The sequence below is a fragment of the Trichosurus vulpecula genome, chromosome 4, assembly GCF_011100635.1.
Source record: "Trichosurus vulpecula isolate mTriVul1 chromosome 4, mTriVul1.pri, whole genome shotgun sequence".
Taxonomy (NCBI): Eukaryota; Metazoa; Chordata; class Mammalia; order Diprotodontia; family Phalangeridae; genus Trichosurus; species Trichosurus vulpecula.
The window spans coordinates 165383693-165408179 of NC_050576.1; the positions used below are offsets into that span (position 1 = coordinate 165383693).

At 41.0% G+C, this 24487-nt stretch overlaps 1 protein-coding gene across 1 annotated transcript in view; it reads right to left on the reverse strand.

The window, feature by feature from the left end:
* TADA2A (transcriptional adaptor 2A) overlaps positions 1–24487 on the reverse strand; it is a 55479-nt gene that overhangs the window by 18658 nt on the left and 12334 nt on the right. Inside the window, exons 4-8 of the mRNA XM_036758238.1 lie at positions 24379–24438; positions 17138–17229; positions 14936–15093; positions 13185–13273; positions 11346–11418 (exon numbers count right to left, since the gene is read on the reverse strand). Of these exons, the coding sequence (XP_036614133.1) occupies positions 11346–11418; positions 13185–13273; positions 14936–15093; positions 17138–17229; positions 24379–24438 (472 nt within the window). The remainder of the gene's footprint in view (positions 1–11345; positions 11419–13184; positions 13274–14935; positions 15094–17137; positions 17230–24378; positions 24439–24487) is intronic.

Consider the following 24487-nt stretch of genomic DNA (forward strand, 5'->3'; position numbering starts at 1 on the left):
ATTCATTGGCTCTAGCTCTCACCATTTTTCCTCAAATCCCGTCCTATTTCTCCATCTATCTACTGGTTCCAGTAGAACCCCCTTGGATTCCTGGTCATCCACCTTCATGTTCTCATCTAAAGTTGAACTCAGCCATCCCAAACTGTTTCTGTCAAAAGGATCCTTTTTGTGCCAGTAACCTAAAATCAAAATTTGTCATCTTTGACTGCTCCCTTCCCCTCTATAAGTACTTACTATGGCCTATTGTTTCTTCCTTTATAACATATCTCACTCTTGCTTCCTCTTTCCCATTCCCATGACCACCATCCTAGATTAGATGTTTATCAGAACATACCTTGATTACTGAAGTAGTCTCATACTGGTCTCCATTCCTCCAGTCTCTCAGTTTCTTAAAAAAGCTTCCATCATGTCATTCCCTTATTCAAAACCTTCAGGAGCTCCCCATGACTTGGAGGATAAAGTCAAAACTCTTCAGTCTGTCAATCAGAGCACCTCACAATACGAGCCCAACCTACTGCCTCTATTTATCTCCTATCATTCTCCTTTGCTCCAGGCAGAGCCCCTTTATCCTTGCCTCTGAAGATACCTTTGCTCTGGCTGTTGCTTCCCATTGAATTCCATCCATCTACATTAAGGCCCAACTTAAGTTCCACTTCATCTAGACTTCAGGAAAGCATGAAAGTTGTCTTTGGGTATCTTAAGGGCTACTAGGTGGAACAGGGATTAATTTTAATTGGTTGGCCTCAGAGGGCCAATGAATGGAAACTGTACAGATACAGCCTTAGAGGTAAGAAAAAAAACTTAACCATCACAGCTGCCGATAAATATATAAAAATAAACGAGAACTGCCCATAAGTGAAATGGACTGTCTCCAGATGTCATAAGCTCTCTATCACTGCAGCTCTACAAGCAGAAGGTGGACCACCACTTGTCAGGAGGGATGTGGAAAGGATTCCATTTCAAATTGGATTAGAAGACCTCTAAGGTCCCTTCCTCTAAGGTCTCCAATTCCTCTATGTTAGCTTCCCTGATCACTCAACCCCACTGGAATCTTTCTATTCTCAGAACCCCTAACAATTACTTAAAGGCATTTAGGTAGCATAGTGGATAGAACATTAGGCTTAGTGTCAGGAAGAACTGAGTTCAAAACCTGCCTCAGACTCTTTTCTGCTGTGTGACCCTGAATCACTTAATCATTGTCTGCCTCAGTTTCCTCATCTGTAAAATGAAAATAATAATAGGACCCATCTTAGAGGGTAGTTGTGAGGATCAAAAACGATAAAATTTTAAAGCACTTTATTATCTTTGAAGAGCTATATAAAATCTAACCGTGGTTATTATTACTCCTACGGGAAACTTAACCATATGGTTTGGTGATGCCTCTTACATTGCTGCCTTGAACACTGGCAATGTTAGTTAACATTTTATATGTCTACATCTTATCTCCCTGATTAGATCATAATCTCCTGGAGGACAGAACAAATGTACTACAGGCTTTTGTATTTGCATAGTATCTAATCCAGTACTATTTGTACATTGTGAGTCCTCCATAAATACTTGTTGAATGAATGAAAAAAGACAAAAGCTGATTCTGTTACCTATTAACAGCTCTGAAAAAAAAAAGCCTGGATAGGAAAGAGGTCATTGTCCAACAGACTCTTATTTTTCATTATCTATAGACTTAATTTCTCTCTTCTTTCTCTATTTCCTATTGCCATAGTTAATTGAGAACAGAATGTTTATTTTGAAAGAAGACTCATATGTGAAATGCCCTCAAAGTCTCAGATTTTTAAATCAGCAAGACAAACTCTTGCCAACTCTAGAAAAAACTTGGGGAGGTGGAGCTGGGGGAGGGGTGGTGATCATGTAACCAATCCATGCTACTCTGAATCATTCTTCTCATTTAGATTTTCGTGGATTCTCAAGGCATCCTAAGGTTATATTTTCTGGGTAGGTCCTAGAAATATCTTGATGAATTGGTATCTCCTTAAATAAGTTTTGTGTGGGCTGGTGGGATTTTTCTCCCCTTTTTTTGCCTTGAAGGGAGCAAGCAGAGATTTTCTCGCCATTATTAAGTGCCAAAGTATTCCCAAAAGAAACAGGGCTGGGCAGATGGCCTATCTTGAGTGCTTTGAAAAACTATAATGCATTGTGCACTTAGAAAAGGTTATCAGAATCAACAAACAATAGACCAGCTTCTGATGTGAGGCAAAGCCTTCGGTTGTGTCTACGTCCTCTTTCCCTTTCTTCCCAACACTGGAATCGTTTCTTCCTAGGGAGTTGTCCTAGTTCAATGTCACAGCCTGGCATGGTTCTCTCCCTAGAGCCTCAAGAACTCTGGTAAATTCAAATCACAATCCCTTTGACTTCTCTTCTAAGGAAGTTAAAAGGCAAGCTCAAGTTAAGGTGGCACAAGCTTAGTTCATGATAGGAATGAGTCAGCACTCAATATGCACTTTACTTTAGTACTGGATTTTATCCCAGGGAAAAAAAATGGAGTGATCTGAAGAGAAAAGCCAAGACCAGACCATCTTATTAGATTCACCAATTTGGAGCAAATGTGTTATCTCAAAACTAAGCTGCCAGGAAATAGTCAAAATAACTGGCATTTACATAGCTCTTTGAGATTTACAAAGCATTTTACATACATTATCTCCTGTGAGCCTCACAACAATCCTGCGAAGTAGGTAGTGGAAATATTATATTCTCCTTTTATATATGAGGAAAATGAGACTCAAAAGAGGTTCAGTGACTCACCCATAATTCCACATCAGGTAAGCAGAGGCAGAGTTGGAAGCCAGGGCTCTCCTGATGCTAAGTCCAGCACACTTTTTATTATACCACATTGCCTAAGGACATCAGAGAGACTGTCCTGGAGACAGCAAATAAGGAAGGAAAGACCGCTTGGGAATATAAAGCAGCATATCTCTCCATTACTTCATTCTCAGGAGATTTTCAGAATTATAACAGAACTGCCTAAAAGACCAAATGGGCAGCAAAGTCTGAGACTCAGAGCCTCGGTCATGAAGAAGGGCTGCTCTATCCAAACACCCTCCTCTGTTCTGGTCCAAAAAGAAAAACATCTTGAGTGATCACAAAAGGCTTCTAGAGTTGTAATTTTAAACTTCTATCATCAGAGTTAAACAGTCATTGCAATAAGCACTTTGCATTTTGTAGAGGAAACACTAGACCCGGCCAGGTCCAGCTTTTCCATTTTTTAGCTTTGTAACTTTGGATGTCAGTTACCAGTCTCTGCTGAGCCTTAGTTTATAAAAATTAATACATTTACAAAAATTAATAAATTTATAAATTTCCTATTCACAAAAATGGGGGGAAAATCCTTTAACAGGAAAAAGAGCTCAAAGCTTGAAGGAAGAAGCAGACCTGGGTTTTCAAGTCCAGTTATGACCCTTCCCAGCTGTGTGACTCTGGGAACCTGAGAGGAAAGAATGCTGGACTGGGAGTTAGAAGCAGACCTGGGTTCCAGTCTCAGCTCAAATCTTTCCCAGCTATGTATTGTAAGTACTGTCATTCCATTTCATGAAGCCTAACAATTTCCTTATCTGTTAGTGCACTTGCACTAACCATTTCAAAGGAATCTACTAAGGAAAACACTTTGTAAACCTCACTGTGTTAGGGGAATTAAAATGACCATTATGCATGAGTTAGAAAAGAATTCAAAGATTTCATTGATAACTCATTTTCTTCCTTACTGACAGGATGTTTTTTCCCCAGGCTTTTGTCCTGGGATGACCCACAGGCGTGAGTTCTCCTCTCCTGGGGCAGGCACATGGGTTCCTGTGGTGCTGTGACAAATGGTGATCCTCTTTTCCCAAAGTGGCCCCAAGACCTAGCCTTTCCCTAGACATCACGAAAGCTTCATAAAGTATTACTCTTATTTTTCTTCCTAAATATTGTGGTTCAAGTATATTTTTGGAGAGATATGAAGTTTGGCCATTCTATCTAAAACTTCAGATAAATCAGAACCCTCTCAAAATAATGGTGTTGGTGAATAACAGTAATGCCCCCATTGTCGCTTTCCATGTTATATGGACAGAAATTATTAATGATAACAATAATAGCTCGCATTTATCTAGTACTTTAAAGTTTGCAAAGTGTTTTATATAAAATAATCTTACTTGAATTTCACAACAGATGCATCCTATGGACCATGTGACCTTTCCACGTGACTTGAGGCTGAAACCTTCCTTCTGCGTCGTCTCCCCCATTAGAATGGGAGCTCCTTGAGAGCAGGGGCTCACATTGGATTTTGTATTGGGCTCTATTTGTATCTCCAGTGCTCAGCATAGTGTTTTGCACAGAGTTAAGTGCTTAATAAATGCTTTATTCATTCAGATATTATAAGCCCTCTTACACTATCTGGCCACAGAGCAGCCAGGCCAACTACAATCCCTGTTGCAATCACAGCAGTAGAAACCTGTGAGTCAGGTATTCTCGGGAAGAAGGGGGCAAAGATTCTTTAGTCTTTTTCTCTGTGACCTCCCCTTCTAGAGAAGCACATCATTAATCTGATGGGAGTCGATGGTATGACTAAGTGGACAAAAGCTCTGGTCTTGGTTCATTCCCTGACAATAGGACCTTAGGTAATTCATTCACTTCTGAGTGGGTAGGTGTGGGTCAGTGTCTGTGTCTCTCTCCCCTTCTATGAAATGGGTTTTTAAATACCTAATCGTACATCCCAGGAATGTTGTAAGGTTATATGAGGCAACTAATGTGAGAGATTTTTCACAAATAGGAATATTAAGTGATTTGGCCATGGTCACAGAATTAGGATCAGAGGTAGGATTCAAACTCAGGTCTTCCTGATCCTAAATTAGATACTTGTTACATTCTACCACATACATGGTCTCTCCACTACACACACACAACACACACACACACAACACACACACATTCTCATTATACATATGGGGATATGTGGTGACCTGAAGTAAAACCAGATTTATATAATATCAAGGTGTTTTTTTAATGGCATTTTTTTGTGTCTTCCATAAGGCTAAGCACAATTAGAAAACTTACAGATTGGGACACAAAGGAGAATGAAGGTAATGAGTTCAGTTGTCCGACAAATTCTTTTCTTTACTCTTTTAACTTCCAAGTCACTAACCTACCATGTTATTTTCTGGCATCCATGTGGGAAGGACTTAACGAAAAAACATGAAGAGATTGTATTGGAAAAATTCTATAAATACTGCTGATAACCGGCTGTGTTGTTTGATCCTCTCAGTAAAAAAAACGTCTACAAATGGTTTTGGGGAAAAAAAAATGAGAGGGAAAGGAACACACAGGGCTAGAAGCAAATGGGAGGAGGAGAAAAACTGGAATCCACCCAGAGTAAAATTCATATTCAAAGCCATCTCCTTTCTTTATAAAGTACATTCAGAGAAAGGCGACTGATTACAAGATCGTGAATGCGTGAATAACTCAGGGACTACCATGGTAATGCAAGGAGAATAGGAATGAGAAGAGACATAGCAAGAATAAGAATGGTTGGTTCATGGTTTACTTAAAACAGCTGGGCGAGAGGAAGAACGAGCAAAAGACCAGACAGAGAGCCTACTGAAAAAAACAAACCCCATCACCCAACAAGCCACACACACACTGATGCAAGACAGCTGAAATCTCTACTTTGGGGAAGGAACAGTCTCTCTCTGATCACATGGGGGACCAACGGTGAAGCTGTTTAAATTGCTGGCCCTAAAATATTTTAAGAGGTGGGCAGGAGTCAGAGGCACTCCTGCCTACCACAATATATTTCCGAGACTGTTCAAAATAGCAGACAACATGTTTCTATTTTTCTAACAGAAGGCACTTGCTGCTTCTCGGGTAGGGGGAGAAACTGACTTGATGGCCACAGAGCAGCCAGGCCAATTACAATCCCTGTTACAATCACAGCAGTAGAAACCTGTGAGTCAGGTATTCTCTGGAAGAAGGGGGTGAAGCTTCTTTAGTCTTTTTCTCTGTGACCTCCCTTCTAGAGAAACACATCATTAATCTGATGGGAGTCGTGTATAAAAGCTCTGGTCTTGGTTCATTCCCTGACAATAGGACCTTAGGTAATTCATTCACTTCTGAGTGGGTAGGTGTGGGTGAATGTGTGTGTCTCTTTCCCCTTCTATGAAATGGTTTTTTAAATACCTAATCCTATATCCCAGGAATGCTGTAAAGTTATATGAGGCAACTAATGTGAGAGAGCTCTTTGGAAGAGCCACAAAAATCCAAGGAATGTATGATATCCCTATGATGCTTCAGACACAAAACCAACAAATTATCAACAAAGGTGAGGTATTGTCAAAAGGTAAATGGACTAAAGACGCCCAGGCTGGATCTCTTTGTGCTACACAAAGGGAGAAGGTAAGGATTAGACGGGGCAGATAGGTGGGCTTGGAATCAGGAAGACTCATCTTTCTGAGTTCAAATTTGGCCTCAGTCTTACGAGTTGTGTGACCCTGGGTAAGTCACTTATTTGCCTCAGTTCTTCACCTGTAAAATGAGCTGGAGAAGGAAATGGCAAACCACTCCAAGTATCTTTGCCAAGAAAACCCCAAAATGAGGTCTTGAAGAGTAGGACATGACTGAAATGACTGAACACAACAGGAATTAGAGACAGGCCACAGGAGACGGAGCCTTAGCCAAACAATCTTCCTCAAAGTCTGTTTCTCAAATAGGAGAAAGGAAAAAAAAAAACCCACATCAGATAGGAGAAAGGTAACCAACCCCGTGTTGGAGGAACCCCTTGGAATTCTTTTGAAGAAACTCCCACGAATTCACTCTTGCCTGCACTGTGAAGAACCAATGGTGGGAAGTACTTGGGAACTCAGGAATGCCTAAGGCAACAGAAATCCACAGATTCATGAAAGAAAAAATTTTCATAAAAGGGCAATGACACAGGAAAAGGGTATCATGGATAAGAGGGGAACCACACTAATAAGTTGTATTAAGGAGCATAGAATCAGAGGAAGGGAAGCTAAAGATCCCCTGCGTTTTATCTTCTTGAAGCAATAATGGCTTCCCTCTTGGTAAAAGATGGGCAGGTACCATAGTAGGTCCTGTAATCTTCCTCCCCTCATTCTCCAAATCGTCCACAAGTGGAGCTCACTGCCCCATTTACAGGATCATAAGATCACAGATCTAATAGAGCTAGAAAGGACCACAGAGGCCATCTGGTCCAACCTCCTCATTTTTTTTTTTCCAACCTCATTTTACAGATGAAGAAACTGACTGAGCCCCAGGGCTCAAAGTCATAAAGGTAGTAAGCATCAGAACTGGGGTTTGAACCCAGTCCGCTGCTCCATTCCAAAGCCAGCACCCCTTCCATTCCTTCACACACTCCCTCCTTAGTACCTTCTGAAAGTCCTTTCCAAGGGACTGGGATGCAATTAATTGTCCCTCCATTGTGACCTAGACTTCCACAATGGAACACACAGCCCATTTTTATTAAATAATAGTATCTGGCATTTAGATGGAGCTTCTTAATGTCTGCAAAGCACTCTGTATATGTTGTCTCATCAGATGCTCATCACAACCCTGTGATGTAGGTATTACCAGCATCATTACTCTCTCCCTTTTTACAGATGACAATACTGAGGATCAGAGAGGTAAAGACGCTTGTCCAGGGTCATAGCTACTAAGGGTCAGGAGATGAACTCAGATCTAAGTCCATCATTCTTTCCACTAGAGACTGCCTATCTACAATAAACTCCATGAGCAAAAAAATCCATGAATCAAAGTCTTTGTTGGGGTAGGCAAGGGTGGCTTGGTTTGGAGGCATTAGCCATTCTACCACATGCCACCAAGCTATTCCTTTTAAGTACTGATGAGTGGGGAAATTTAAAAGGGATGCATTTAACAATAACTAAAATTGCATAATGGGGTAAAGCAAAGGTAATAATGCCACTTCAGGCTATGCACCATCATTTTATCCAAAACATACACACTGACTAATCAATGTCACCCTCTTTTTATTAGCAGCAAAGGAACAAAAGGGAGGTTCCAATGGCTTGCCTAAGATCATCCAATGAGTCAGAGGCAAGCTTGGGGCAAGGCCACAGTGTCTCTATTTCCATTGCAGCCACAGGGCCATGGTGGCTCTCGCTTCCCATTCTTCAATTGTCCTTGGAAATTTCCCTGAGCTTCTCTTCCCTCTCCTCTGTCTTATTTCCTCTTCATCTCACATCTGGGAGGGGAGGGGCTGCGCACGGGAGGAGCCATTTCTAAGCCCACCAAGCCCTAAAGCAGGGACCACATGCTGCTGCCTCTCATCTTCTTTAGTCTGAGCATCCTTCAAAAGTGCCACAGCTGAATGGCCTGCAGTCTCCCAAGTCACTTGGAGGCCACCGTAGAGGATGTGGAAAAGAGACATTGGACTGACTTAGGAGTCCAGAAGACACAGGTTCAGGTCCTGCCTCAGATACTTACTGGCTGTGTGACTTTGGACAAGTTACTTAACCTCGATTGCTCTTCTCCCCTCCTCCCAAAAAAGGGTCTACTATGTACTGGTGTACTACGCACTATGGCACTGGTAGAGGGAGTTTCCTCTACCAATGAAATCATAAGTCCAGCTCCTACCCAAATCCTACTATGTGTCAAACACTATGCTGACCACTAACCCAGGCTGAATGAAAACTAGTGATGTATGAGATGGCAGGAACCTCCTGCCTGGAATATGGATTGGAAATCAATTAGGGTTTTTTTAACCTTGTTCTTTTTAACCTGCTAACTGCAGCTCTGTCAATACTAAGTCCAGAAGAGGCCTAACAGCACATCCTATGGGTACTTAGAATGACAAATCAAATTAAAAAACAAACATATTCCACTGTCACTGTGGCTGCCTTATTACTGTTGAGAAATGAAAGTGAGGTTCATCGAGGAGTAACCACTGGTCTCAGAATCAGAAAGACATGGATTCAAATCTTACTTCAGACTAACTAGTTGTGTGATCCTGGCCAAGTCACTTAACATCTACATGCTTCATTCTTCTCATCCTGTCAAATGGCGAGGTTAAACTTGATGGCCTCTCAGGTCCTTTCCAGCTCTAAATCTATGATCCAAAAATGGCAGCAAGCCCCATTCTCACTAAACGCTCATGTTTTAAAGTCTGCAATTCCCCTCACAACAATTCTATAAAAGGGAAGGTTCAGGGATCCTGAACCTCACTATTCAGAGGCTCACAGAGACTATCTGTAGTGATACAGCTACTGAGGAAGAATCTGAAACCAGGTCTCCTGGGTCCAGTGCTCCATCCACCCTCCACCCCCATCCCACCCCAGCCCACATCATAAGATCAGACTTATGCCTCCTTGGGGTTCAAATTCCTGAAGAACATCTCTCAGGAGGTTGCTTTCTACAAGGCTGCTTTTCTTGTAATGTGGTAGCCCAGGGCTCCAGCAAAAGGGGTTAAGAGCCAGGTAGTGCATGAGGCTTTAACTAAAGTTGATTTGGAAGAGGGGGAGAAATATGAAAGAACCCCACAGGAGGTGAGAAAGAGCAACGTCATGAATCACTGGGACTGAAAAGGAAAAGATACTGATGGATAAGACAGAACAAATATAAGGAAGCTGACGAGCTCTAAAATGATTGGCTGTTAAGCTTTCCTCTTTTAGTAGAAACTGACTCATTTCATCTTTCTGCAAAGTCATGTAGGAGGGAAGAGGAGGGAAAGAAATTTGCAAAGAAAACCTCTAAGGCAATATGTAGAGAGAATTTTTTTTAAGTTAAAATTTTCATGGAGGCTCTCTTGGTCACAGATACAATCTATCAAATTCCTAGGCTGCTCCCCTGGAGTGAATTCAAAATGAAAAAGTGATTTAGGATTCAAAAAGGATCCTCAGGTTAGAGCTGGTCACCTAGCTCAACTGTCTATTTATTTACCTTGTATGTGTTATGTATTTTCTCATCTGTGTTTACATTGCACACTTCCCCCTCTTTCCTAATAGAATGGAAATTCCTCAAGGATTGTTTTGTCCCTGGTTCTCTACCACTTAACACAGTGCCTATTGATCCACAGATTGGGTGATATTGTCTCCTCCAAGAGGTTCTAAGTATCTTAAGAGCAGGGACCCTTGTGTCCCCAACATTTAGCAGAGTGCCTTGAGTATAACCTAAATGTCTATTGAACTGAACTCCTGGAGACGAGAAAACCAAGGCCTGCAATGCTTAAGTGATCTGCCCAAGGTCACACAGATAGTCAGTGATGGAAATGAGGACTCCAAACCCATTGGTCTACCCTGCTGCTCCTTCCCACTTAAGGAGTGGCTTTGAAGGAAATGGGTAAAAAAACACTCACAAAAAGTGAAGAAACTGGAGGTTGGGGACTGGGGAATTCAGGTCCTTGTTACTTATCAGCTGTATCCTGCTGGACTCTGGACTGCTGGGGAAGAGCACACTGACCTTTGCGGGTTTTTTGAGTGTGCACTTAATCACGGATGGGCAGGGAAAGAAGAGGGACAAGGTCTCCACTCTCAAGAGCCCTTTGGCATTCATAGTTTAAGTTACCACAAAAGGGTAGAAATGAATCATAGATAATTAAGCAAGAACTATAGAAATGCAAGCATAGTAGTGCAGAAAATTCAACAGTATTAAGCAAAGAGAAAGCCAAAATCTTCCTCCCTGCACACTTAACACCTATAGAAAGCTAAATTTCCTGCTCTTTCTTCTGGCAAATTTTAGGCTTATCAAACTCAGATTTGGCAGGGGAATACTTATGAATGCCAGGGGCTGTCATCATGAAAATCTTAAAGTTTTGACACTGTTCTTCTTTGTCCCCAGGAAGGCTGTGAAGGCCATGACACGTAGGTCTGTTCCCCTGGAGGTTCCTCTTGGCCAAGAGGAAGACCACACAATTGGAGATATAGGAGGTTTCAAACTCTGCATAGTAAGGCAGCTGAAAGAATGCTGGATTTGACATTGGTGCACCTGGGTTTGAATTCCAACTCTCTGGCTTCCTACCTGCATGACTTTAGGCAAGTCATTTTAGAGAGGCAAGTTCATGGCCAAGTTCACAGTGGCTGGCCCCATCACCAGCCAGGTGGCCATTTGGCCACCTTGGCGGTGAATCTTTTTGATCACAGATACTAATAAAGATTTTCTACTAAGGAGGAAAGAATTGCAATCAGTGTTGATGGAGGGAGTGCTCAAACTGATGAAATTATGAATCCCTAAAGTAATGCAAAGTTATAATTTTGGTGAACTGGCAAAAGAGGCCTGTTCTGGGTCTCAATTTCCTCATCTGTAGGAGGTGGGAGCCAAATCAGATGATATCCAAGGTCCTTTTAATCTCTAAATCTATAATCACAGGATTCTGACCAGAGTTTTCCCAAACTCACCGTGTAAAATGTCTGAGTCATCCTCGACAAAATCAATGTCTCTCAAGTCCCATTCTGCGTAATTGTCAAACTCCTGTAAAAAGAGACACGAATCCCCCAGCCCAGCCCCATCCGCTTGAATTAATTACTTAAGTTTGGACATGGTCCCAAAGGAGATAGTATCCAGTGGGACACCTATTGCAAGACACTCTACATGGCAAGAAGCCAGGATCTCCCTCCTTTAAGTAATTAATAGTAAAGTGGAGGGACTCTCGCGGTGGGGTGGGGGACATAACGCAGTAGAAAAACACTTAACAATGGTAGCATAAATGTGAGTACTTCTGAGAATTCCAAAGGAAACAATCAAGAGAAGCCAAACATAGGCCAGTTTAGTTTAAAAAAAAAACTGAAGCCCACACCCTCCAGTAAACCCTGGGTGCTAAATGCCAAGGCAAAAATGTCAGCTTTAATTCATTCCCTGAGAGCTGTGTTCCTCTGTAATACTATATGTTGACAATGGACATAAAAGACAGCACTGGCTGTGTCGATGGGTTGGTTCACAAGCTTAATGCACAAGAGTGGTAAGTGTGGTTAAATAAGATCATAAGCCACAGATATAATGGGATCTCCTGAGGCTAGGGCCATTTTGTGGCAGGTCAATAAATTTTAAGAGGGAATCTGAAAGGTTGTTTCACACCAAAGTCTTACTTGGAGATCTCAGCACAGATTGGAGGGGACCCCGAGGTCTCAAAGGCTATTCCAGGGGAAATTTCATTTTGGTAGGTCTCATTATGCAGAAAAGACTTCAAATACAGGTCCAGCAGCAGAGAGAGAGAGAGAGAGAGAAAGGGAGAGAGGGAGAGAGAGAGAGAGAGGGAGAGAGAGAACGTGTGTGTGTGTGTGTGAGAGAGAGAGAGAGAGAGAGAGAGAGAGAGAGAGAGAGAGAGAGAGAGAGAGAGAGTGTGTGTGTGTGTGTGTGTGTGTGTTCCAAGAATCAGCAGGCCAAGTTCATAGTGGCTGGCCCTATCACTATCCAGGTGATTGATTGCATTTGGTTGTTTGGCTATTAGGTAGTGAATCTTTTTGATCTCATATACTTATAAAAATTTTCCTCTAAGGAGGAGAGGGTTGCAATCTGTACTGGTAGAAGGAGTGCTCACACTGATGATATCATGAATCCCTAAAGTAATGCAAGGTTATAATCTAAGTGAATTAACAAAATGGCAACACCATGAGCTGCTGGACCCCTATCACCTCCATGATCCCTGAGTTATGTTAAAATTCATTCTCAGAGGTAAATGCGGTTTTTATATAATTCTTTTTTTCTTCTTTCTGGACCAGGCCTGTGATTTAATTAGTATGGAGAACTCTCAATGAAGAAACTCTTTCATACATTTCAGATCAGCACATCTTTTGCCATTTATTGTCTCAGAGAGTTGACAAGGCCACTGAGAAGTTAAGTGACCTTCCCAGAATAACGCAGACAGCAGTATCAGAAGTGGGCCCTGAACTTACGTCTTTCTAACCAGCCTCCATCTGTCATTCTGCCCCTGCCTAGCATAAAGCAGGCCTTTAGGAAATGCTTAGTGAGCTGACTTAGTGTGAAGACAATAACGGGTACTCCTCCTACCACCTAAAGGAGGTTGTCATGTGTAATGGAAAGGGTGATGGCAAGCCTACACTTCCCAATGGGCCTTTTGGCCCACTGAACTTCCAGTACATATGTGTGAAAATGCATCCCCCTGGACTACTTCATGACAGCCCATTCTCAGTCCTGCCCAACTCTCAGGTCTGAGGTCAAAGTCCTCAACAGAAGCAAATCCTGCCTTTGTGCCCAAAGAAAGAGTTACATTTCCTTACCTCAATGAAGTCTGCTCGGGCTGGCATGTACCCTGCCATGTCCCGGGAAAGCAGCGAATCAAAGGCAGGCCTTGGAGGATCATCTGTAGCTGGAAGAGTTTGGAGTTTCATATTAAAAAGACACATACATACACACAAAAGAGAAAATAAAAAGAAATTCAGAAAGGGACACAAAAAGGGTAATTTAGTTACTACTTTGTTAAATTTAATACACAATTTTAAAAAAACTACATAATAGAAATTTACAATTTCCTCTACAATGCTCTTTACAAATTTTACAAAATTTTAATTTTCAGAGCCAAATTCTCTCCTTCGATTTCTTCCTCCACCTACCGGAAAGGAAGATACAATCCTTTTTTTTAGTTTTTCTATGTATATCAAAATAATGATTATTGATTGATTGTTATTGATTGACTATTAATTGTATTAATAGGGATTGGGACTGGACCTGTGATTTCATTAACAAAGGGAACTCCTGGATAAGGAAATTCCCTCCACCAATGCAAGTTGCACCTTCTCCAAAATGTATAGTTTTAGAGAGTTACCAAAAGCACTGAGAGGTTACTGTCTTGCCCAGGGTCACATAGTCATTATATGTCAGAGGGGGACTTGAACCCAGTCAGAATTTAGGGTTTTACTCAAACACTTAATAAAATAGTGACATGAGAAAGCAACTCAAATAGTAACATAACACCAAGAAGGAATGTACAACAGACAGGATCAATAAAAGCTCAAGGATAAATGACAGAATAAAGAATCCGGATGTTCCTCCTCACTCCAACTACTTCAACACAGTAATGTTGTTTTAATTCAATACATTTTAAACATCCTTTAGTGAATCCCCTTAGGAAACTTGGGGAGAGTCCCTATGAATTTTTCATTTACACACTGAATGTGATAAGGTTTTCATAATATTCCCCAGACCCAAACACTTCACTCTTCTGCATCATGTCCCTTACTCTCTGGAACAATCTCAATTTACTGATCTCAGATGAATATTATTGGATTTCCTTTTCGTTCCCAATTGATTATAAAGCTCTGAATCAGACAGCTGTAAAGCTATGGCTGGGGCAATTTGAGGCTAGGAGTGGGGGTGTGATGGGGGAGAGAAATGCGTGGGTATCTTGTTACTCTTGTGCTTTGGGCCATTCAGAAGCAATGCCCATTCATAATTCATCATGTTTTTAGTTATGCTTATAAAGGGGCCCTAGAGTCCCTCAGCCACAAGAAACTAAAAATACATTTTAAAGCAGGGCCACCATTACTGGTACTGACAACAACAATGCACTGCCACATGGCTTGAATATTGGATGATTAATAATCAAACACAGTGCACGTCTATAATGTGTCTTTCAACATAAACTCTGCAGGGGACACACCATCAGTCTTGTCTTCACGACAGCCCAGTGAGGTAGGTCACTTTTGTTTTTTCAGGTCTCATCTTACGGATGCAGGCACTAAAGTTAATTGATACAACCTGAAGAGGTTCAATGAGTAGGTGTGTAAGGGCAAACAGGACTCAGGTACCCTGACTCCCAACCCAGCATTCTGTCCACAGGGATGGGTCCCCTCCCTGCCACCTCATGGTATCGGTTCTCGGCAACTGCCCTGGCCAACTCCACCTCTCTCTTTCACCAGGCTCTCCCAAGTCCTGAAGCACTCAGTCACCCAGCCATTATTATCTGCAATTGTCAAAAAGCAGGCTCTGGGACAAGCCCAGTCCTTTACAGCAGCAGCAGGCAGGCACTTACACTGGAATGGAATGGCTGTGTCGGCAGTTTTCGCCTCCTCTGCTTGCTTGAGGTTGAGCAGGGTAGAAGCAAAAAGTGGGTTGTTGATGAAATGTTTCATGTAGTGTTTCTCACATTCTTCCTTGGTCTTGGTACACATCTGATTGGCCACATCCTGCCTAGAGGGAGGAGGGGGGAAAAGTGTATGTGGGGTTGGGGTGGGGGAAGGTTTCATTTATGGGTAACTTTAAGAAGTACAGTCTGCTTTCATCTTATTTAAAGTTATGCCCATCGGAGGTCTGACATCTGACACCAGCAGCCCCAAACTAAGAGGTGGCAGCAGACAAATGAGACAGGTATATACTTGGTCTTTATCCACCTTGTCCTTTGAAATTTAGCCAGCCTGAGAAATACAAGTGGAGGACTAGAAGTCCTCACTTTACTACCAGTTATAGGAAGTTACTATCCCCAACCCTAAAAATCTGTGACCAATGATTTGCCACTAAAGAAAGGATCACTACTCAAAGATGGACAGCTCCACTGTCTTGGCTTTGCTTTTTGACTGCATTGGGAGGAAAAGGATACCACCAACCTTATCCCATTTTGTTTAGGAATGCACTAGGGTGGGGGATATGGAAGGACATGAAGAGAGGATTAACTCAAACCTACTTTGAAGGAGGAGAGAAAATATGAAGGACAAGGCCAAAGCCAGACAGTAAGATTCTCAAAAAGAGACACAATTTTGTTTCTCCCACCACTCCTGGTACAATATTAGGCCCACAAGGGCAGCCCAGTAGAATGTAAATTCTTTGAGGACAAGGACGTTTTTATTTTGTCTTTACATCACCAGCACCTTCCAGAATACTGTCTGGTTCATACTCAGCATTTAATAAATGCTTATTGAACTCAATGGGCACTTGATAAAAAAAATTGTGGAATAAATGAATTTTAGAAAAAAGAAGTTAGGAACCATTGTGAAGCCTTCAGCCTTCTACTTCCGTCGTTTAGACATTATAAAGGGAGACAATGTAGAAGAAATAGAACCTTGGAGACCAAGATTTACTGACAACCAGATATATGACCTTGGCCAACTTATTTCTCTCTTATCGACCTCCATTCCCTCACTGGTAAAATGGGACCATAATACACCTCTCTACCTACTTCTAAGAGGTATCATGAAGATAGGATGAAACTATGTATAGAAAAGTACTCTGAAAAAGCATGAAGCTCTAGGCCAACTATAACTATGCACTTACAGTCTCAAGACAAAGACCTTGCATGCTGGACAGTTCTGCTCAGCACAACCCAGGACCACAGCTTGAGAGTGGGGGAAAAATTTTTAAATTCAAGCAGCGAATCTGTGGAAACTGAATCACAAAAAGTGGGAAAGATCTACCCCAAGGGCCTGATCCCTGAAATGAGATTCAGCCTTGTACACCTCAAGAGGAGTTATAAAAGCAGACAGGAAAAATGACCTGCCTAGGAAAATGAAACTTTCCTTATGTCCACAAAGGAAAAACCAATGCTTTGGGTGAGGATGTAACCAAGCAGATTTTGTGTAAATTCCCTAAACATCCCAACATACTCTGCCAGTTTATCCACCATCAAGGCACACAAGGAAACTAGAATAGTAGTAGTGGTGATAATAAAAACAATAACAACAAGAATAGCTATTGCTTTTTAAGGTTTGCAAAATGCTTTACACATTATCTCACTTCAGCCTTACAACAACCCTGTGAGGCTGTGGGTATTGTTCAGTTGTGCCTGACTCTTCAGGACCCTGAGGACCATACATACTGTCCATAGGGTTTTCTCAGCAGACAGTGGATGGTTTGCTAATTCCTTCTCCAGTGGATTAAGGCAAACAGAGGTTAAGTGACTGGCCCAGGGTCAAACAGCTAGGTAGGTGCTATTATCATTCCTATATTAGAGATGAAAAAACTGAGGGTGAGAGAGGTTAAATGACTGCTCAGGGTCATGGAGCTTGGAAGTATCTGAGGCAGGATTTGAATTTCGGTCTTCTTGACTGCCCATCTAGCACTCTCTCTACTGTGCCACCTAGCTGCCTCGGGCACACAGGCCAGAGCAGAGCTCCAAGCAGCCAGAAGCTTGCTTCCAGGACTCCTCCTGAAGGCCCTGTCTATGCAGAGGCAACTCCTCTCCTGGGACACGGCAAGGAGAATACCATGTAGGGCAGGGCAAGGCAGTGTTTAAAACTCTCACCAGTTTCCAAAGCCACAGTCCATCACAGCTTCCAGAAGGGCCATTTCCTCTTGAGCAGTCCAACTGGGATCAAGGACAGGGAAGTCTGAGGTCTGAAGGAAAAGTGATTTTACACAAATCAGTTAACTACAAGCAGTGGTAGAAATGGGTCCTGGTAACTCTGGTCTCACTGAAAGATTTGCATCATAATAGTACCAAGAGGTCCCTGAATAGAATTCCTATAGGTTGTCAGCCTCCCACCTCCATGTCCACCTAGTATAAAACCCTCTCTAGGAAACTTCATAACCTAACAAAAGATGGGAATAGTCAGTGCTTTAGGAAATGTGGAGAGGAGTTGTGAACTGTCTGGCCATTCTAGAATTCAATCTGGCCTTATGCAAAGAGAGGGAAATAAACTGTCCATTCTGTTTGACTCAAAGATCCTACTACTGGGAAGTATGCCTCCAGGAGGTCATCAAGCTGAAGAAATTCCCATAAACACCAAAAAATTTACAGTAGCATTTTTTGTAGTAGTGAAGAACTGGAAACAAAGTAGATGCTCATCACTTAGGGAATGGCTAAACCAATGAATGTAATGAATATAACTTAGCTGTAAAAAATGATGAATATAAGGACCACAGAGAAGCCTGAAAAGATGAACTGATGCAAGGTGAAGTAAAGATCAGTAAAACAATATGCACAATGACTACAATAGTGTAAATGTAAAGAATAACAATAAAACAATTAAAATTGAGCTCTTTAAAATGATAATGGCCAAGCTCAGTCTCAAAGAAGACAGAGAAAATGTATCTCTGTTCCTTCTTTGAATAGGTAAGCAATTATGGGTGTGGGGCACCATTCTAGACAACATTCTAAGTCATACTTGGTCAATGTGTTGGTTAGTTTTACTGAATTGGTTTTTTTCTTGTTTTTCTTCCTTTTTAGAAGGGATGGATCTCTGGGACACGCAGGGAAGAAGAGATATGTTGTCAAATGTAGGGGATTAAAAAAAGTATTAATAGAATTATTTTAAAAGGTAAAATAATCATCAGCCACCATTGCTGGAACAGAAAGAAACATTAAAACATCTGTCACAAGAAACCCTCTGAGTGTCTAGGCATATGTGCATGTGCTTTTCATAATAAATATTCCTTTGAGAGTTTCCTGCTATTACACCATCCTTTTTTAAAATTATTTTTTATTATTAATATTTTAGTTTTCAACATTGATTTCCACAAGATTTTGAGTTACAAATTTGCTCCCCATTTCTACCCTCCCCCCAATTCCAAGATGGCATATATTCTGATTGCCCCGTTCCCCAGTCAGCCCTCCCTTCTGTCACCCCACTCCCCCCCATCCCCTTTCCCCTTACTTTCTTGTAGGGCAGGGTAGATTTCTATGCCCCATTCTCTATATATCTTATTTCTCAGTTGCATGCAAAAACATTTTTTCCTTTTGAGCATCTGATTTTAAAACTTTGAGTTCCAAATTCTCTCCCCTCTTCCCTTCCCACCCACCCTCCCAAAGAAGGTAAGCAATTCAACATAGGCCACACATGTATCATTATGGAAAATACCTCTGCAATACTCATATTGTGAAAGACTAACTATATTTCCCTCCATCCTATCCTGTTCCCCTTTATTCAGTTTTCTCCCTTGACCCTGTCCCTTTTAAAAAGTGTTTGCTTTTGAATACCTCCTCCCTCTATCTGCCATCCCTTCTGTCATCCCCCCTTTTTTATCCCCTTCCCCCTACTTTTCTGTGGAGTAAGAAACCCAATTGAGTGTGTATGTTATTCCCTCCTCAAGTCAAATCCAATGAGAGCAAGATTCACTCATTCCCCGCCCCCTTCCCTTCCAACAGAACTGCTTTTTCTTGCCACTTTTATGTGAGATAATTTACCCCATTCTGTCTCTCCCTTTCTCCCTCTCTCAATATATTCCTCTCTCATCCCTTAATTTTTATTATTTTTAGATATCATCCCTTCATATTCAATTCCCCTGTGCCCTCTGTCTATATTTATGTATATTCCCTTCAACTACCCTAATACTGAGAAAGGTCTCATGAATTACACACATCATCTTTCCATGTAGGAATATAAACAAAACAGTTCAACTTCAACAAGTCCCTTATGATTTCTCTTCCTTGTTTACCTTTTCATGCTTCTCTGGATTCTTGTGTTTGAAAGTCAAATTTTCTATTTAGTTCTGGTCTTTTCACTAAGAAAGTTTGAACTTCAAGTCCTCTATTTTATTGAAAATCCGTATTTTGTCTTGGAGCATTATATTCAATTTTGCTGGGTAGGTGATTCTTGGTTTTAATCCTAGCTCCATTGACCTCCAGAATATCATATTCCAAGTCCTTCGATCCCTTAATATAGAAGCTGCTAGACCTTGTATGATCCTGATTGTGTTTCCACAATACTCAAATTGTTTCTTTCTGGCTGCTTGCATTATTTTCTCCTTGACCTGGGAACTCTGGAATTTGGTGACAATATTCCTAGGAGTTTTCTTTTTGGGATCTTTTTCAAGAGGTGATCAGGGGATCCTGTCAATTTCTATTTTACCCTCTGGGCTATTACATTATCTTTAGTGAGGACTTACTAGGGGCCTAGCACTGTTAAGAACTAGTTAGGACAAAAAAACCATGACATAGTCCCTGTACACCAGGAGCCCAAAAGCAACTACTACCAATCTAGAGGACTAGAACATTTAAAATACAGCATGTCCTATAACTACTGAAAGGTCCTAAGAACAATGAAACTGTTTCTGTCACTGTCAACTTTTCAGGACAATAGAAAATCAAATAGATTTAGAGGGCTTTAAAAGTTTGCAAAGTGGTTTCCTTACAACCACCTTAAAAGTAGGTGGGATAAGCATTATTACCTTCATTTTACAGAAGAAGGAACTAAGGTTCAGAGGTTCTTGCCTTGCCTCACATGACTAGGAAGTATTTGAGCTGGGATTCAGACCCAGGTCCTAGACTGACTCCAAGTACAGCCCACTCTTACTACTACATCATGTGGCATCCCAAAGGACTTAAAGATTAATCCACCATTCCTCACCAAGTGCAAAATGAGGCACACAGGCAATAATGAACATCTGGTTGATTGTGGAAGGAGCTACTCAAGAATGTAATAATCAAATGACAAAAAGGTGTACAGCCTGTGGGGGTTTCTGATTCATGCTCCATCTGCCACGGTACAAATAATTTAATATGAAGCTAAGATGTGATTTTGACCCCTCCCCCTCCAAAATTATTTTTTACATGATCTGAAATCTCCTATATGGAAAAGAAATAATCTTTATTACTGTAGAAAATAAAATTTGGAAAAAGGTGAGAAAATCAATCCCACCTGAATGGAGAGGCCAGTAATGTATAAATTCTTAAGGAGCAACTGAGTCTATCTACTAAAGGCCTCTCTTATGATCCCATGATCCCTATTCATCCTTTCCCACCCCAAAAAGAACAGAGAGAATTTTTTAAAAATACACACACACACACACACAGAGTAGCAATGTGTCACTGTAAATGTGGTGTGTGTGTGTGTGTGTGTGTGTGTGTGTGTGTGAAAGACAGAGAGAGAGAGGGAGAGAGAGAAAGGGGATGACATAATGGGAAAAACTAAATAAGGAAAGAGTTGAACCTGCAGAGAAATTTGGTTTCCAAGGGAGATGGAGCCCAAAACGGCTGACAAGAGAATCTGGCCACTTTAGCAGATGCATCCTTATAGTGGAGAAATGTGACTCATCAGGTCAAGCAAGCTTGAGTGAATCATCCCTTTCAGACCTTCACTCTCCTCTGATCTCATTTTGTATACCCACCAAATGACTTTTTAAAATCTTTATTCAGTTCCTTAAGTGGATTTTCCTACTGGGAAGAGAAAGCAGTTTGTAAATGTTAAGAACGAATATCTGGGCTGCTTCACATTTTATATTCCTAATTATAAATTATATTCCTAATTATTCTTGTGCCAGTCAATTTTTTGTGAGTCTGGAAAGCATAAGCTCGTTTTTCCTGAACCTATGCAACTCTAACTAAGATAGACAGTAAAAGGCTAGACCCTGGAGAACAGAAGAAGTAAGGAATGCTGGAGCCTGGCCAAAAATACTTCTATGGGAGGGTTCTTAACCTTATTTTTCTCATGGACCCCTTGAACAATCTGGCAAAGCCTATTAGTCCCTTCTCAGTACAATGTTTTTGAATACATAAAAAAAAAATTGGGTTACAGAGAAAACGAATTATACAGAAACAGTTATCAAAATATTTAAAAAACAAGTTCAAAGAGTCTAGGTTAAAAATTCTTGCACTTAGGAAAAGCCCTCTTTTAAATATCTTAAAATTACCAAAAAAGACAATAAAAATCATGATTTCAAACCACATTATAAACAAGAGTTTCCTACTGTTTTTCTCCATTGAGGATAGTGGAACCACCACACTAGGACCATCACAAGCCCCAAAGTGCTTACAGAGAAAATAGAAATGACACTCAAGAGAATGAAAACCACAAAGGCAGCCAAATTAGATCAAGTATATTTAGAGGAGATTGATGCTAGAGGTGATCTAACTGTGAGATCTCTGATGGACTACAAAAGGTGTCTAACGAAAGGGAAGATAGCAAAGGAGTGGGGAAAATTTCGGATCTTATTGATAGCAAAAAAGTTGATCAAGAGAATATCAATAATTATCAACCGATCAATAAGTGAATAAATAAGGGTATGTGTAGGGAACAAACAGTCTTTCCAAAGGATTCCACAATGGGCCACATCTTCACCGTTTTGCAGCCAAATGAAAGACATACAGAATGTGATACCATTGTGCTCATTAGTTGTTGGTTACCAAAAACACCCTATAAAACAAAAAACTTTTAACTTGGTAGAAGGAAATGCTACCATGTGAGCTATTTTACAACAAAGAACTTTCCACACATACACCGTGATTCCTTGAGATTCTTTGGAGTACATAAAAACAGAAATAATCCGGCTCAATGATCTGATAATGCACATAAGGGGAAAGCAAAACCAGGTAGATATTATGGGAGAATGCCAAAAGTCTTCTCCACTGTGATGAGGGAGATCTAGCATACAGACCAGGTGATCCTCCAGTTGCTCCTACTTGCAGATGACATTGGGCTAAATGTATCAAACCCCAAGACACTGCAAAGCTTCCTGGAAGAGCCTTGTAATCATTCAAAAGGGTTTGGTCTGTCCATCCACACAGGATACACCAACTGATGAAGATGTCTATTACTCAAATCTCAACATGCATACTTGAATGGACTTCCAATAGAGCATGTCCAACACCACCGATATGTGGGACAAACAGTACAAATGGACAATAAGCTGTGCCCAGAGATGAAAAGGCCTTGAGATGAGTACAGGCTGAATAGCTTTGAGGAAATTACAAAGCATTTTTACCAATACCAAATTTCTCATAACAGAAAAGTCTCATCTTTTCAATATAAATTTTTTCCTGGTGTTGCTGTATGGTAGTAAGACCTTGAACACCATTGCTTCTGAAGAACTAAAGATGAGGATCACACAGAAGGCCATAGAAAGGTGAAAGGTGGCTGTGAGCAGGCTGCAACATGTTATTGACGAGAAATTCCAAAGAATAGGAGTGAAAGAGTGATGTGTAATAGAAAGAGAAGATGGGCTGGTCATATGGCAAGAGTGAGGTATGATGGGAGATTACCACAGGGCTCCACTGGTGATGTTGAAGAAGAGTGAGGAAAGCCTCCAGCATGTTGGGTAGACCACCCATGGGAGACTTTTGGGAGGCCATGAATAAGAGCTGCACTGAATGGGCTTGCATGGGTGGGTGGTGTTCTGCAAGGTGAGAATATCTGAACTAATGAGATTACAAGATAGAGTGGTTACTGTAAACCTGTGCACTTTAAAAAAAACCCTAGAACTCATTTGCATATCAGTAACTTCAAAAATGACCTTTTAGAAAATGACAAATCTTACAGGTGCTTCAGGTAAAAATATGAATACACTATTGGTAGAGTTCAGAATCAGTATAGCCATTCTGTAAAGCAATTTGGAATTATTCCCCTAAAGTCATTAAACTGTATATACCCTTTGACTCAGTGATACCATCCCTGGGCATATATCCCAAAGAGACCAAAGACAGAAAAAAAGGACCCATATGTACAAAAAATTTATAATAGCTTTTTTCATAGTAGCCCAAAACTGGGAACTAAAAAGGTGCCCATTGCTAAACAAATTATGGTGTCTGAATATGCTGAGACGTTATTGTATCATAAGAAATTACAAAATGGAGTCTTAGAGGTAAGTAGGAAGGCTATGCAAACTGCTGCAGAGCAAAGTGAGCAGAATCAGGGGAACAATTTACAACGACAACAACACTCTAAAGATAAACGACTCTGAACGGCTTAAGAACTCTGATCAATGACAAACAGCTATTGCAGAGGTCTAATGATGAAGCGTACCTCCTGAGCTCAAAATGCAGAAAAAGACATGGCCAGTGAAGGAACCTGCTTTACTTGACTATGCATATTTGTTGGGATAATTTGGTTTTTTTCTTTTTCTTTGTTTAGTTGAAGGGGAGGGGCACGGGGTAGGAGAGAATAAATGCTTGTTAATTAAAAAATAAATGTTAAAATGACCTCTTTTAGATTTATAGAGTCCTTTAAGATCTGAAAATCTTTGGAGCTCTTCCTGGAGGCTTTGAAGGGCTCCATCACTAATACGTGGTAAAGTAAAAGTTTTGAGCTGAGATACCTTGGTAGACTAAGAAGCTTCTAAAAAACTTACTGGACAACTACTATTGCAGTGAGGAAAGGAGGAATGCAGGGGAAAAGAGGCCAGAAAAACAAATATAGAAGGAATAATAAAGTGGCAAAATGGATGGTGATGAAACCGAGGATGAGGACAGCTGATGTCTCTTTGGCCCCTCGTGACTGTGAAAACGATTTGCAGGCACGGTCTCCTTTCATCCTCCCAACAACCCTGTGAGGTGGTTAGGACAAGTGTTATTAATTCCATTTTGTAAACAACTAAACTGAGTATCAAGAAACAAAAGTAACTTTCCTAAAGAACAGTGGACTAGGAGTCTCCTGACCTAGGTTCACGTCTCAGTGGCTCTACTACCGCTAAGTGGGTGACTGTGGGCTAATCACTTCTTTGGGCCTTAGCTTCTTGATTTTCAGAATGAGCAGGTGGTCTAGTGAGTCCCTACAGTCCTCTCTTCTAACATTCCTGAGGACTTGTAAGACAAATGGAGTTCTCTGTGCTCACCATTATTTCATAAGTGTGATCACTTTGATGCTTCTTGTACTCAAATCCTCGGGTGAAGCACTGTAAAACAGAGAAAACAACAAGTGACTCAGAAGCTTCTCCAAGTGCT